We start from the raw sequence: 14,845 nt of genomic DNA, 5'->3' as shown, positions 1-14,845 counted from the left end.
TGCTTTGAGAACATAGGATAGAAGAGATTGGTGTCAACCGGGGAAATCTGGGAAGGCTTTTGAGGAGGTGGCAGCTATCCTGGACATTTACAGTTGTACAGGACTTGGGCCACTAGCTATCTAGAAGGCAGCCACCCATCTCAGCAGAGGCAGTCTTCGGGATAAAGACCAAAAGGAAGGTGTGCAATGTAGATCTCTGGTTGGGGAGTAAGAGAATAGGAAGCATGGGTGGAAAAGCAGGTAGGATCAGACTGGGGGACGCTAGGGATGCTGTTTCAACTCTCAAGTTTAAGGGTGGGGAGTCCCTAAAGGTTTCTGAGCAGAAGAATGCTGTAAACGGAGCAGCGGGCTGAGACCTGAGACCATAGCACCACTGCCACCACTGCCCCAGACTGGGGAGAGAAGATGGCAGCCAGTCAGGCTTCCAAAGGGAGGCTTTTTAATGTGCGGGATGTGCTGAGTTCAAGGGTGGGAGAATCGTTTATTTCTCTGCTGGCAAAGAGGCGTGAGGTCTGACCCATTTCAGCTCAACGAAGCAAACACCCTCCAGTACAAACACCTGGCTTCCCACCTTGATTCGCATCAAGAATGGCAGATAGATAGATAGATAGAATGGCAGACCAAACAGCGGTTCTGGTTCTGCCTCTTGTACAAGCCGCATGGAGGGTGGATGGAGATGAGCTCTCTAGAGTTTCCCCTAGCTCTTTCTAGAGTCCAGGACTTAGGGATGGGAAAGAGGTGCACCACCCGGCCTGCCTGGGCCCCCAGCTGTGGAGCACGACGCCTCCAAGCCGGCGCCTCGACGACGGGAGCCACTTTTGGCGTCTCTCCGCGCCCGCCTGCGGCACAGAAAGCATGGCACCCACCCAAGGCCGGGCTGAGGGCAGAGGAGCAGGCCAGGTGTGGGGCGCGCGCTGGCCAAAGGCAGAGGCTCCTCGGCTTGCCAAGGACCCGTCCCGCGGCCGCCCAGGGCTCCCGCCCCAAATCCAGGACATTCCAAACGGCGGGGTTTGGACTCCCACGCCACAGGACCCTGACTCTCAGCGAGGACTCGGCGCCTGGGGCGGGAGGGCGTTGGGCGGTGCTTCTCAAGGGGCGTGACCAAGGCATAGTGTGGCTCCGCCCGGGGCGTGGCGGGGGCGGCTCTCTCGCCCGCTGGCGCCGTGGCTGAGGGGATTACGTAATGACGCAAGAGGAGGAGCTGCGGGAACAGACGGTACTCTGGGATTACGTAAGGAAACGAAAAAGGGGGCGGGGAACTCCGCGGTAGTGGGCGGGATGGAAGGCGGAGCTGCAGTCGGAACTGGACAGGGCTCTGAGCGAAGGCGGGAGGCGGAGCCAGGGGATAGGAAGAGCTGCGCGCCTGGTAGCTGTTCCCGGGCATGCTCCGCTGGTCCCGCGCCTGGAGGCTCCCCCTTAGGGGGCTCGGCCCCTCCAGTCTCAGCGCCTCCAGGGTGCCCTTCGCACCCAGCAGCAGTGGCCGAAGCGGCACCGAGAGGAGGTCAGTCAAGGGCGCCATGTGGGAGGCCGTCCATCGCTCCTCCTCGTTCAGTTCGGCTCCGCCTCCTCCGCTTACGCCCGCCCCCCAGGCCGCGCCCCTAAACCCCTTCCCGAGCCAGCTTAGACCCCTCCTCCATCCTTGCTCCTCCCTCCAGGTCGGTGCTGCTTTCCTACAAACTTCTGGACGGAGAGGCGGCCCGCCCGGCCCTCGTGTTTCTGCACGGGCTCTTCGGCTCCAAAACCAACTTCAACTCCATCGCTAAGGCCCTGGCCCAGCAGACTGGCCGGAGGGTGAGCTTCCGGGAGAGGCGGGGTCCCCGGGAGGTGGGACCTGGCTGGGCGGGGCTAGGGAGATGGCCAAGGCACGCCCCGCTTTTCCGCCTTCACTACTGGACACCCGGCGAGGAGTGGCCGGTCTCTCTAAGCAGAAGTGAAGAGGTTGACCTTCTAAGGATGCAGGCCACATGGCACACCGTGGCCCTATGTGGACCCATTCATTCCGTCGTGCCTGCATCCATCCAGTCCTTCATTCGTGTTAATAGATCTTCAAGCTAGGCTCGCTGTCCAGTGCCTAAGTGCCAACACCTCCCTGGTAAGGGGACCAGCCCTGTTTGTTCACCAGGGTTGATGGGGCTTACCGCCTTTTACAGCAGCCCATCCTTCTGTGCTCCCAACTGTTTTCCACTTCAATATCTTTCCCCAGGCTCCCTACCCGCCCCCCACCCCCTCAGCCTTCAGGAATGCCGTGCCTTCTCTATGCCCTGAATGTGGATGCCAGCTCTTCCCACCCTCACTCCGCTCCGCAGGTGCTAACAGTGGATGCTCGGAACCATGGTGACAGCCCCCACAGCCCAGACATGAGCTATGAGGCCATGAGCCAAGACGTGCAGGATCTCCTGACCCAGCTGGGCCTAGTGCCCTGTGTCCTCGTTGGACACAGCATGGGAGGCAGGACAGCCATGCTGCTGGCACTCCAGAGGGTGAGCTGTCCCTATACAGGGCTTCTTCCCATCCAGTGTAGACCATGAGTGCCCAGCAGGCAACCTGGGACTCAACTGAGCCTTGGATGGCCAAATTCAGGATCTGGCGACTATGCCTGAGACCCACTGTGTCTGCCCTAAGGCTGGTCCCAAGTTTGGTTCTTTCACCCAGCCAGAGCTGGTGGAACGCCTGATTGCTGTGGACATCAGCCCAGTGGAGACCACATCCAACTCAGACTTCCCATCCTACATGGCAGCCATGAGGGCTGTAGACGTCCCAGATGACATGTCTCGCTCCTCTGCCCGAAAACTGGCCGATCAGCAGCTCAGCACTGTTATCCAAGTAATGTACCCATGTCCCGGCTGGTGTTGTGGGCTGGGACCTGTCCAGGGAAGAGTGGCAGCCCCAAGCCTCCCACGGAGGTTCCCCCGCCCCCCACACCCAATTACTGGACCCCTACAGGACACGGCCGTGCGTCAGTTCCTGCTCACCAACCTGGTGGAGGTGGATGGGCGCTTCGTCTGGAGGGTGAACTTGGAAGCATTGGCCCAGCACGTGGACAAGATCTTGGCTTTCCCACCACGACAAGAATCTTACCCTGGGCCAACCCTCTTCCTCCTGGGTGGAAACTCTCAATATGTGCAGTAAGCCAGACTGGGTGGTGGGAGGGGCATGCCCCACCTACCCAGGCCCCAGCCTGGGGATCCTGCCTTGGGGAGGGCTTTGGTGCGGGCAGGGGGTGCCTGAGAGTTCTCAAATACCACTGGCATGTGTGTTCATGTAGCTCTCTCCTCCCTGCTTTGCCTCCACTTCTCTCTCTCCCCCATCTGGGTGGCCTCCTCTTCGACGGACAGTCCCAGCCACCATTCTGAGATCAGGCGGCTCTTCCCTCAAGCCCAGATGCAGACTGTGCCCAATGCTGGCCACTGGATCCATGCTGACTGCCCACAGGACTTCATGGCTGCCATCCGAGGCTTCCTAGCCTAAGAGTTGCTGGCAGGATGAGGCAGGAAGCCCCAGGCTTCAAGGCCCTGCAGCCTGTTCCACGTTTCCGCACAAAAGGACTCAGGCACTGAGAGAGCATGAGGGTGCAAAGGGTCAGACCTCAAGTTTTAATGAATAAAGACACTGCTCCCAAGCCCCCGGGCTGAGCTCTGTCACCTCCAGCGTCCCCACTGACCCAGGAGGAATCGGACCCAGGGAGCCCTGGCAGTTCTGGGGGTCACCGGGGCTCCCTGAGGGCCCCTGGACTCTCTCTGCAGCTGACTCTCGACCTGCTGTCTCACCAGTAGCCGCATGTCCTCCTGGGGGGCAGGAGAGCAGGTTCAGGGCCGACCCTGTGCCTCTTCCCCATGCCTCCCAGGCCCAGCTGGCATTCCCACCCTACCTCCCAGGCTTCCACCTCCTGCCTCAGCCTCAGTTTCTCCTCCAGGACCTCCAGCAGCTGGGCCTCCACAGCTCGCAACTTGGCTTTGCATGTGTCCAGCTCAGCCTCCACTGCCTGCTTCCTGCAGGCGGCAGGGAGAACAGCTTGAGCTTGAACCCTACAGATCTGCTTCTGGGCCCTGAGGGTGGGCAAGTGTGGCCACAGCCCCTGCCTTGTGACGAGGCGAGTATGCATGTGGCTTTCCTTCCAGGAATGCCTGACTTCTCACACCCTCTCCTCTAGCAGGACAGAGCCCTGAGGGCGAGCCACCCACTGCCCCCCCCCCCCCCCCCAAGCATCTGCCTCTCACTTGGCAATGGCTTCATCCCGCTCCTGGAGGACTTGGTCCAGCGAAGGCTCTGTCTGGGTGTCCCCCAGTGCTACAGCGACTCACGATTCTGGGCTCTGTTGTAGAGTGACAGAGAAGGGAGCAGGGATCTGGAGCTTGTCTGGATGAGGTGTCCCACCCGAGACCCTTCTGCCCTTGCCTGGGCTCTGATGCCAGTGTCAGGAGGTGAGGGGTCTGGAAAGTTTCAATCCCGCCCCCCAGTACCCATCTCATGGACCTCTGAAAGTCGAGCAGGGGGACCGTGCCACGCTTGAGGGGGTGGCAGGTGTGGCCTCTGTCTGGCACAGGGCTAAACAGGGGACAGGGTGTTTGGACCCTCAAGGAAGAAAGAAGTTCTCACCCATTGCATAGGAAAGAGACAAGGTGGGTTCAGAAGGACACTTACCCCTCTAGGGCCCCAGACAGAGAGGGTGGCCTGGTAACTGGGACTCTTGTCAGTGGGGTGGGGCACGCGGACAACATGGCCCTTTGCCCTCCCTTCCGGGCTAGGCACTCCCAGTCAGGCCCCGCCCCCTGTTGGCAGGCCCCTGCCTCCCCTCCTGGATCCTGGAACCCTCCCACCAGGCCCAGACCTTCCTCAGCCCCTTCCCGCAGTCACACATGTCCCTCACCCCAAGGGGGCGCTCAAACCACGTCTGAGGGACAGACAGCCAGGACGGCTTCAATGCTGACAGGCACAGGTACCCCAGGCCCCCATCCTGAAAGGTTGGCATCTTGATCCTTTGAATGGCATCTATAACCACCTATAACCCATCTTAGCTCCAAAGAAAACAGGAGGAAAAATGTTTAACCATTCCTGGCAGGGTCCTAACATCTTTGGATGTCCATACTTCCTGGCAATAATATTGCTCGCTGTTCGTCCGGTATGTTCCCAACATTCTAATCCTTGAGCGCGGTGGGGTCCGCTGTGCTGGGGTTATCCAGGCAGTCCCCGCCTCCCTCCGTGCCCTCATTGAGCACACAAGTGACATCAAACGTGAGAGAGAGTGTTCCCCATTGAGAAGCCTCTTCAGCAAGGTCATGTCTGGGGGATTAGATCCTCAACTCTGTCCTGCATAATAAATATTTCCTCCAGGGGGCACCTGGGTGGCTCAGCCGGTTAAGCGTCAGCCTTTTGATTTCGGCTCAGGTCAGGATCTCAGTTCATGGGTTCAAGCCCCACATCACTTCCTCTCCCTCCCACTCAAGCACGCACGTGCTCTCTCTCTCAAAATTAACAAACTTTAATTAATTTTAAAAAATTAAATGTATTTCCTCCAGGAACCCCCCTGCAGACATGATTCCTGGTTGTTCATGGGTGCCACTGAGTCAGGTGCACCTCCAACAGCCAGACCAACAATTTCTTTGGTTGAGTCCCAGGTGGAGAAGTGGGGTTCAGATGTACTCCCAAATACACCCTTTTTGTTGAGGAGATTGGTTCCGCGTGTTTTGAGAGGTTGGTCTGTGTGCCATGATCCAGACAGGACCCAGAGACCTGGTCTCAGGAACCTCCAAGGCCAGCAGAGATGAAGCATAGATATAATCAGAAAAGAGTGTCAGGGGGTCCAGGAACAGTGGGAGCACAAAGGAGGTCACAGGAAGTTCTGCAGAAGCTTCTGCAAAATGAATCCTGCAGGCCAGCAGGAGTCAACCAGGAGAAAGGCATTTCTTTTAACTTTTTATTTGGAAACAATTTCAAAACTGCCCTTCAGTGTCCAAAAAAAAAAAAAAAAAAAAATCCTTTTAGGGTAAAAAAAAAAAAACCTAATAGGGTATCAAACATTGTACCTAGTCGTCACATCTCTCTGGTCACCCTCGGTCTAAAACGATTTGCAGCCTTTCTTTGCATGTCATGGCCTTGACATTTTGAAGATTTCAGAGAAGTTATTTTATAGACTGTCCCTCAATATGGGTTTGTCCGTGCCTTCCTTATGATTAGACCACTGTTACCATTATGGGGCAGAGATATCACAGAAAGGATGCTGTGCTTTCATGAATCCAATGTCATTTGGAACCATGATTGGTGGGATCAATGCTGATCACTTGACCATGATTAATAAGCACTGGGGCAGGGAGGTACTTTGAGATTATGACACACCCTTTCCTTTACCCCACTTTCAGCCATTGGGTTCGGCACCCACCGATGTTTCTTGCCCGGATTAATTATTACTACAATGATCTCCAAATGGTGATTTTCTTTTCTTCCTTTTTTTTTTTTTTTTTTTTTTAAGATTCCTTGGGGTGCCCGGGCGGCTTAGTGGGTTAAGCGTCCCACTTTGGCTCAGGTCATGATCTCACGGTTCAGGAGTTCCAGCCCCACGTCGGGCTCTGTGCTGACAGCTTGGAGCCTGGAGCCTGCTTCAGATTCTGTGTCTCCCTCTCTCTCTCTCTGCCCCTTCCCTGCTTGTGCTCTCTCTCTCAAAAATAAACATTAAAAAAAATCAAGAATAACTTTAGTCCACAACGATCATTTTCCCACTCTTGTGGCTTGTGAACATTGATTCAAACTCTTCACTTGCCTCTCTGCTTCTCTCTTCACATCACGTGTCCACCCTGAGCATCTCCTCTGCGCTCCCTCACACGGTTTTCTCGAACATATCATCCTCACTTGTGCTTGGAAATACAGAGCTCTTTGAATGCACGAATGACACTTGCTGCGAACATTATTCCAAATTGTGAGGGTGGTTTTTTCATCCGAGTGATAGGTTGATATTTGAGATCTCCTTATGGTAGCACAGGATAATATAAAACAGCAATTTGCAGGGCGCCTGGGTGGCTCAGTGGGTTAAGTGTCTCACTCTCAGTTTTGGCTCAGGCCATCATCTCACAGTTCGTGCAGCGAAGCCCCGTGTCAGGCTCTGTGGCTGTCAGTGTGGATGGAGCCTGTTAGGGATTACGTCTCTCCCTCTCTCTCTGCCCCTCCCCTGCTCGCGTGTACACGCCGTCTCTCTCAAAAATAAATAAACATTGGGGTGCCTGGGTGGCTCAGTCGGTTGAGCGTCTGACTTCAGCTCAGGTCACGATCTCACGGTCCATGAGTTCGAGCCCCGCGTCAGGCTCTGTGCTGACAGCTCAGAGCCTGGAGCCTGCTTCAGATTCTGTGTCTCCCTCTCTCTCTGGCCCTCCCCCCGTTCATGCTCTGTCTCTCTCTGTCTCAAAAATAAATAAATGTTAAAAAAAATTTTTTTTAATTAAAAATAAATAAAAATAAATAAACATTAAAAAAAATAAGTGAATAAAAAAATTAAAATAGCAGTTTCTGGGGCCTTCTTGTTCTCTTGCCCTGCTTTTCTTTTTCTCCACAGCGCTCCTTACCATGTGGTGTACCCATTCACCTGCCTATTGTCTGTCTGCCTTCACTAGAATGTGAGCTCCGTGAGGTCAGGGAGTTTTGTCTGTCTTCCTATTTTATGTCCACCCCCTGGAAACATGCCTAGAACATAGTAGGTGCTCAGTAAGTATTTGTGGAATGAATGAATAAAGGAATAACTATAAAGCTCTTAGACACTTTTGGTAGCCCAGGGGCAGCCAGGAGCCATGCACGAGGATGGCATTGGAGTTGAGGGTTGGGGAGGTAGCCCCACAGGAGCCAAGCCCGCAGGAGAAGAGCATCCAAGTCCAGGGAAGCCCGGTTGTTTAAGGGGATTAGCTGCACACAGGGACACTGGCCAGATTTTGAAGTGTATTGAAGACAATTGGAGAAAGGAGGTAAAATATGGAATGGGGGGAAGCTAGGATGAGCCTATGCCTGTGGCCTGGAATTTAGGTCTAAGGGTCAACTTTTTCTTTTTAAAGTTTATTTATTTTGAGAGAGACAGAGACAGCATGGGGGAGGGAGGGGCAGAGAGAGCGGGAGATCAGAATCTGAAGCAGCTGTCAGCACAGAGCCCGACGCCATGAACCACAAGATCATGACCTGAGCCGAAGTATGATACTTAACCGACTGAGCCACCCAAGTGCCCCAAGAAATCTTAGAAAGAAAGAGAGAGAGAGAGAGAGAGAGAGAAAGGAAGGAAGAAAGAAAAGAAAAAGGAAAGGAAAGGAAAGGAAAGGAAAGGAAAGGAAAAAGGAAAAAGGAAAAAGGAAAAGAAAATCACCATTTGCAGATCATTGTGGTAATAACTAACTCGGGCAAGAAACATCGGTGGGTGCTGAACCCAATGGCTGAAAGTGGGGTAAAGGAAAGGATGTGTCATAATCTCAAAGTACCTCCCTGCCCCAGCCCCATTTAAGTTATTCTTAAAAATACGTGATTTAAGGGGCACCTGTGTGGCTCAGTCGGTTGAGTATCTGACTCTTGATTTCAGCTCAGGTCAGGATTCCAGGGTCATGAGATGGAGCCCCACATCAGGCTCATACATAGCGAGCCCCTCTCCCCACTCACACATACTCTCTCTCTCTCTCTCAAATAAATAAAAATGAAAAAAAAAAGCATAATCCTTAAAAAATATATGTGTGATTTGGGGGTGCTTGGGTGGCTCAGTCAGTTGAGCATCCGATTCTTGATTACAACTCAGGTCGTGATCTCACCGTTTATGGGATCGAGCCCCCATTGGGCTCTGTGATGACAGTGTGGAGGTTGCTTGGGATTCTCTCTCTCCCTCTCCCTCTGCCCCTCCTTCGCTCATGCTCTCTCTCTCTCAAAATAAATAAGTAAACTTTAAAAAAATTTTTTTTAAATATGTGATTTTAAGATACTTACACTTTAAATATTTTCGCTAAGTATAACCAGGAAGTCATTTATTTCATATGCATCCCCTAAATGTTTCAACTAGAATATCGGGCCAAAGTTCTTTTAAATATTCTCATTGGGAAAAGGAGGGAACAACCTTATATTCAGGCGTATAATGAATCCCATCGCAAAGCCCTACCTCAAATCACACGCTGAGCAGTGGGACCCATTCCCCAGCTGCCCATCACCCAATCTCCCTCCTCCCCTGCTTCCCCAGGAGGGCTGAGCTCAGGGCTTGGGCTGAGCTGGCAAATGGTCGACGGTGGGCTGGGGTGCTGGAGGATGGAAATGGGAAGGAGACTGCCAGCTGGCCAGGGGGGCTGGGCTGTATGGTCAAAACAGCTGGTATCGAAAGGGCTGACAAACCATGTCACCCAAACTTTGTGATCTTGTTTGGGCTTACCTCCCTGAGCCTCATCGTCCTCATCTGCGAAATGGAATAAATGGAGGACCTCTCTGATAGGGTCACAGTAAAGGTTAAATAAGGTACCTTGAACAATGGCCAATGCTTGCACCGTAATGGGCCAGGGCCAGATTTCCCAGGAAAGGAGAGAAAGTCTGCCATTAAGCGAAAGAAAAGCAACAAAGGGAGAACATCAGCAACAAAACAACAACAACGACAACAACAGCAACAACAACAACACGCTCCCTATGCTCCCTCCAGGTCAGCTGCCCCTTCCTGCTCTGCACCTGTCATGGGCTCTGCCCCAGGGACGGTTCTGCTTCTGAATTCTACACCAGCGGCCTCCTCATCCCCCTCCAGCCCCTGCACTTCCACATTATTGTCTTGTCGCTTTCAAAGTGTCTCTCCCACCAGCCCGAGAGCTTCTGGAGGACAGGTGGTGACTGTCATCACCCCAACCTGGGCACACAGGTGCTCAAGCCGCGATGGTGGCAGTAAAGCAGCACCAGCCTTGCCCAGCAGGTGGCAGCAGTTCCCAATCACAGGGATCTGGCGGGCAAGGGGCCCAACCCCACCCTGCCCAGCCTGTGGGATGGAAACTCCAAACTGTCCCCAGGGGCTTGGGGAACCCCCAAATGCCCAGCCTTTTCCCTCGGTGCTCCTTTATAGGAACACCGTTCATTCAAGCGTGCAAACATGTATCACTCATTCCACGAACACACTTTTGGTGCCAGCCTCCAGGAGTCCACAAGAATGTGAACTGGTTCCTTCCCCTTCTATGTCCCCATCTAATGAAGGAACAGACACCTGACACAGACCATAGCCACACACAGGGCAATAACTGCTACAATCAGGATAAATACAGGTCTTTGGGGAACCACACAGGAGCCCAGCCCTCATTCTTGGGCAGTCAGGACAAATTCTTAGAGAAGGTGATATCTAGGAGGGAAAGAGTGAAAGTCAAGGGCCAGGTGCACGGGGAGGAGGAAGGAAAAAAGCAGGAGGGTGTCCCCGGCCTGGGGAACTAAGCCAAGTGCAAAGTTCTGAGAGGAACGTGCCCAGTGGGCATCGTGACTTCATCAAGGGAAGGTGGCCTCCAACAGGTGACACAGGGGTGGACTACAAAGAAAATAGAAATCTATATCGGGGTATCAGGATTCTTCCCCCAAGGGCAATAGAGAAACTCACTGCCCTGAACAAGTAGGGTGCAGAATGCCACAGAGATGCTTCTTTGACTAAAGTGGAAAAGGGCTTTACACGCATTGGTCTGGACAGAATGCCCATCGATTATCCATCCACATTAAGGAATGGGGTGGGAGTGATGTGTTATGGGGACTGCCTGGTTCCCACGGGGAATAAGCCCTGCTCTCACTATCCCTGTCCTTGGCCCAGAATGCCTCTCCCCCATTCTCCACCTGGCCACCTCCTACTCATCCTGTTAAGCCCCAATTCAAATGCCCCACGTCTGGGAAGTTGTCCCTGACCCCAGGGAGTTGGCTGCTCTGGGGACCCATGGCATCTTGTGCAGCAGTTTCTATTTCAGTCCCTGTCATGTTTCTGGCTCCCCTGTCTCTGCCCATCCCTCACCTGTCAGGGAACATTCCAGTTCCAAATTCAGCTCCTGTTTCTTATTCCATAGACACGCACAGACACACGGAGGCACTGTGTCCCACATCTCCACCCCAAGCCAGCCGACTCCTGCCTCCTTAGTCTCCAGCTGGTGTTCCACATGGACTCTTCATCGACTATCTGCATGTGTCCCCGGATGTTGGAGTGGGCACCTTAAATGCTTACACATGTCTGGTCTGAACCCCCACCCTACCCCGCCCCCTGGATCTGCTCCTCCTCCAGGAGCCAGTCCTGCTCTCATCTGCACGAGCTCAGTCATCAGCACCTGTTGCTTCTCGTTCATAATATCTCTCATCGTTTTAATGGTTTTTAAAAAATATTTTATTTTTTACAGTAATCTCTACATCCAGCGTGGGGCTCGAACTCACAACCCCCAGATCAAGAGTCACGTGCTCTACCGACTGAGCCAGCCAGGTGCTCCTGATTGTTTTAGTGTTTTACAAAAAACACATTCTTTTCATAATTGAAATAAAGTAGAGTTACATTAAATAAGTCTCTTGAAGGGGCGCCTGGGTGGCTCAGTTGGTTGAGCGTCCGACTGTTAATTTCAGCTCAGGTCATGGGATCGAGCCCCGAGTCTGATTCTGTGCTGTCATCGCAAAGCCTGCTTGGGATTCTCTCTCTCCTTCTCTCTCTGCCCCTTCCTGCGCTCGCGTGCAAGCACCCTCTCTCTCTAAAAAAACAAACAAACAAAACTTTAAAAACTTAAAAGAAATAACTCTCTTGGGGCCCCTGGGTGGCTCAGTCGGTTAAGTTTCTGACTTCGGCTCAGGTTATGACCTCACAATTTGTGGGTTCGAGCCCCACATTGGGCTCTCTGCTGTCAGTGCGGAGCTCGCTTCGGATCCTCTGTCTCCCTCTCTCTCTGCCCCTCCCCCACTTGCGCTCTCCTCCTCTCTCTCAAAAATAAATAAACATTAAAAAAAAAAATAAGTCTCTTGAATGCCTTTGACTCTTCTCTCCAGGCCAACAGGCCCTGCTGTTGTTCAGATGGTCAAGGTTTCTCCTAGCCACCACTTCCAGCCGTCTTCCATGCCCCTACAAGCTCTGCCCATGCGTCAAGAACGCTCTCAGCTCGGACTTCTCCCAGGAAATCCAGATCACGTGGGCAATGGCCCACTTGTCCTCCTCATGGGGGTGTCCAATGGGCAACTCAAAATTAACAGATCCAAACCCCAAATCCTGATTTAGCCCCGCCCCCAACCTACCCCTCCTCCACTTCTTTCCCCACCTTTACAAGAGGTCACACCACCTTTCCAGGTGTTCGGGTCAAAAACCTTGACTCCAGTCATCCTGGATCCCTCTCTCTCTCTCCATAGGCTCTACCCTTAAAATATATGCACAATAAGACCACTTGTCACCCCCGTCACCCGGATACCTTTGGCCCAGCCACCTACATGACTGCGATCACTTCCTAAATGACGTCCCTGCTTCCTCTCCAAACCCCTTCACAGTCTACAGGCACAGACTTAGGATGGTTCAGTTTATGATTTTTCGACTCTCCGATGGTGTGAAAGTGATATGCGTTCAGTGGAAACCATACTTCAGATTTCGAATTTGGATCTTTTCCCAGGCTGGCGATTTGAGGCGCGATCCTCTCTCGTGATGCTGGGTCCTGGCAGCCACGGCACCCCGCCAGCCACGCAATCAGGAGGGTGAACAACCTATGCACAGACAACCTTCCTGTGCCCAGACAGCCATTCTGCTTCTCACTGTCTGTACAGCATTCAGTAGATCCCCTGACACAGTCAACACTTTATTATAAAATAGGCTTCGCGTTAGATTTGCCCGACTGCCGGCTCGTGTAAGTGTTCTGAGCACGTTTAAGGTCGGCCAGGCTAAGCTATGATGTTCGGTAGGTTAGGTATATTACATGCATTTTTCCACTTACGGTATTTTTGATTTACAGTGGGTTTATTGTGACGTTACTACACTAAGTCGAAGAAGATGGGTATTTTCCACCCAGCAAACGGAGCAATTCTGTTAAAGCCAGAAACGGATCATGGCTCTCCTCATGTCCCTTATCTGCTCCTATGGCTCCCGTCCGGGTCAGAGTAAAAGCCACAGGAAGTGGTCACTTACAAGCCTCCTCCTCTTGACTTCTCTGACTTCTCCTCCTCTGAGATCTTCCTCCAGGCATCCACACCTCCTTACTATTTCTCTGACATGCTGGGCATGCTCCGTGCTCATGGTCATTACACTGGACCCTCTTCCCAGAATGCTCTTCCCCCAGAGACCTATATGGCTCACTCCCGCCCCTCCTTCAGATATTTTCTCAAATGCCACCTTCTCAGCAAGGCCGTCCTTGACCATCAAATTTAAAATTGGAAACCGAGAGTGCCTGGCCGGCTCAGTTGGCGGAGTGTGCAACTCTTGATTCTCAGGGTTGTGAGTTTGAGCCCCACGTTGGGTATGGAGGTTACATAAAAATAAAATAAATAAAGTAGGGGTCCCTGGGTGGCTCAGTCCATTAAGCGTTTGACCCTTGGTTTCGGCTCAGGTCATGGTCTCACGGTTTGTGGAATTGAGCCCCGTGTCGGCCTCTGCACTGACAGCATGGAGCCTGCTTGGGATTCTCTCTTCCTCTCTCTCTGCCCCTGCCCTGCTCTCTCTCTCTCTCCCTCTCAAAATAAATAAACATTAAAAATAAAGAAATACATGGATAGATCGATAAAATTGGAAACTCACCTCAAACCCAGCACCCCCTCCCCCTACTTCCCTACTTTGTCTTCTCCATGGTACATTATCGCCACCATGGATGTTACTGGTTTGTTTCTCATCTCTTTCCTTTCCTAGACAAGGACTGCCTGAGGGCAAGGATTTTGTGTTTTGTTTTCTGCCATGTCTCCAAGATCTAGCACAGTCAGTCCATAGTAGATGTTCAGTTAATTTTGATTAACGGAGTGAAAGTCGGACCCTTGATCGCTTCTCTCTTGTCTGCACAATAAAGTTCAACATTCAAGGCCTCCCTCACTGGCCTCACCTCTTACTCATGCACACCCTCTCACCTGAGAGCCAAAGCAGGCTCCTCGCGTTCTCCGAACACTCCCCAGCCTCACCCCAGTGTCTCTGGACACACTCCTTCTGTCCTGAATGCCTGCACCTCTCCCTGCAACAATCCTACTCCTCCAACACCCAGCTCCAATGTCACTGCCTCTGGGAAGCCACCCTGGGTCCCTCACATACTGAAACCATTGTCTGTCTCTCCCACTACATTACATCTTAAGTGCAAAGCAGTGGCTGGAGCATGGCATCCTAGGTAATGTTTGATAAATGAATCAACGATTAAATGAGCGTAAGACCGATATCTGAAAGGCAGAGTTTAAGGTGAAGGGCACACATCCATTCTTTATTCATTTTTCATGCTGCCATTTAATTTTTTTTTAATGTTTATTTCTTTTTAAGAGAGAGAGAGACAGAGCGCAAGCAGGGGAGGGGAAGAGAGAGAGAGGGAGGGAGACACAGAATTTGAAGTAGGCTCCAGGCTCTGAACTGTCAGCACAGAGCTTGACGTGGAGCTCGAACTCACAAACCGTGAGATCATGACCTGAGCCGAAGTCCTATGCTTAACCGACTGAGCCACCCAGGTGCCCCTTTCATGCTGCCATTTAAAATGCACCTCAGTAAGTGATGCTTAGCGTGACACTGGGGCTCTCTGAGGACATAAGCTGTGTCTCCCCCTCCTGCCCTCTCTCCACGGGGCCAGACACTGGACTCTGGGGGTGCACCCACGACCCAGTCCACCAGTTCACCCAGCACACAGGAAAGCACTCTGGACCAGGAGACAGGTAGCGCCTTCCCTGCCACTGGTTCCCTGTAACCCTGGGCAAGTGCCTGTAGCAGGTG

The 14,845-nt window shown here is 52.7% G+C and overlaps 1 protein-coding gene and 1 long non-coding RNA gene across 2 annotated transcripts; one reads left to right on the top strand and one right to left on the bottom strand.

The window, feature by feature from the left end:
* Nucleotides 1-1,285: 1,285 nt before the first annotated feature.
* ABHD11 (abhydrolase domain containing 11) lies at nucleotides 1,286-3,619 on the top strand. The gene is made up of 6 exons (XM_043561312.1): nucleotides 1,286-1,501; nucleotides 1,656-1,791; nucleotides 2,307-2,480; nucleotides 2,653-2,823; nucleotides 2,944-3,125; nucleotides 3,336-3,619. The coding sequence occupies exons 1-6, from the start codon at nucleotides 1,383-1,385 to the stop codon at nucleotides 3,466-3,468; spliced, it is 915 nt and encodes a 304-aa protein (XP_043417247.1). The 5' UTR covers nucleotides 1,286-1,382; the 3' UTR covers nucleotides 3,469-3,619.
* LOC122472017 lies at nucleotides 3,565-4,729 on the bottom strand. The gene is made up of 4 exons (XR_006294329.1): nucleotides 4,642-4,729; nucleotides 4,218-4,312; nucleotides 3,869-3,989; nucleotides 3,565-3,785 (listed from the first exon to the last, which is right to left on the bottom strand). It is a non-coding gene; the product is annotated as an uncharacterized LOC122472017 (long non-coding RNA).
* Between the last annotated feature and the right edge of the window lie 10,116 nt (nucleotides 4,730-14,845).

The sequence above is a fragment of the Prionailurus bengalensis genome, chromosome E3 (assembly GCF_016509475.1).
Source record: "Prionailurus bengalensis isolate Pbe53 chromosome E3, Fcat_Pben_1.1_paternal_pri, whole genome shotgun sequence".
Taxonomy (NCBI): Eukaryota; Metazoa; Chordata; class Mammalia; order Carnivora; family Felidae; genus Prionailurus; species Prionailurus bengalensis.
Note: the sequence above shows the minus strand (reverse complement) of the source record. Positions and strands in the feature narration are given on the sequence as shown.

Bases quoted from the DNA above. Each gene is read 5' to 3' on its own strand.
- ABHD11 (XM_043561312.1), top strand. From the start codon at position 1,383: ATGCTCCGCTGGTCCCGCGCCTGGAGGCTCCCCCTTAGGGGGCTCGGC. The intron at 1,502-1,655 runs GTCAGTCAAGGG...TCCTCCCTCCAG, and splicing joins CGAAGCGGCACCGAGAGGAG to GTCGGTGCTGCTTTCCTACA. The intron at 2,481-2,652 runs GTGAGCTGTCCC...TCTTTCACCCAG, and splicing joins TGCTGCTGGCACTCCAGAGG to CCAGAGCTGGTGGAACGCCT.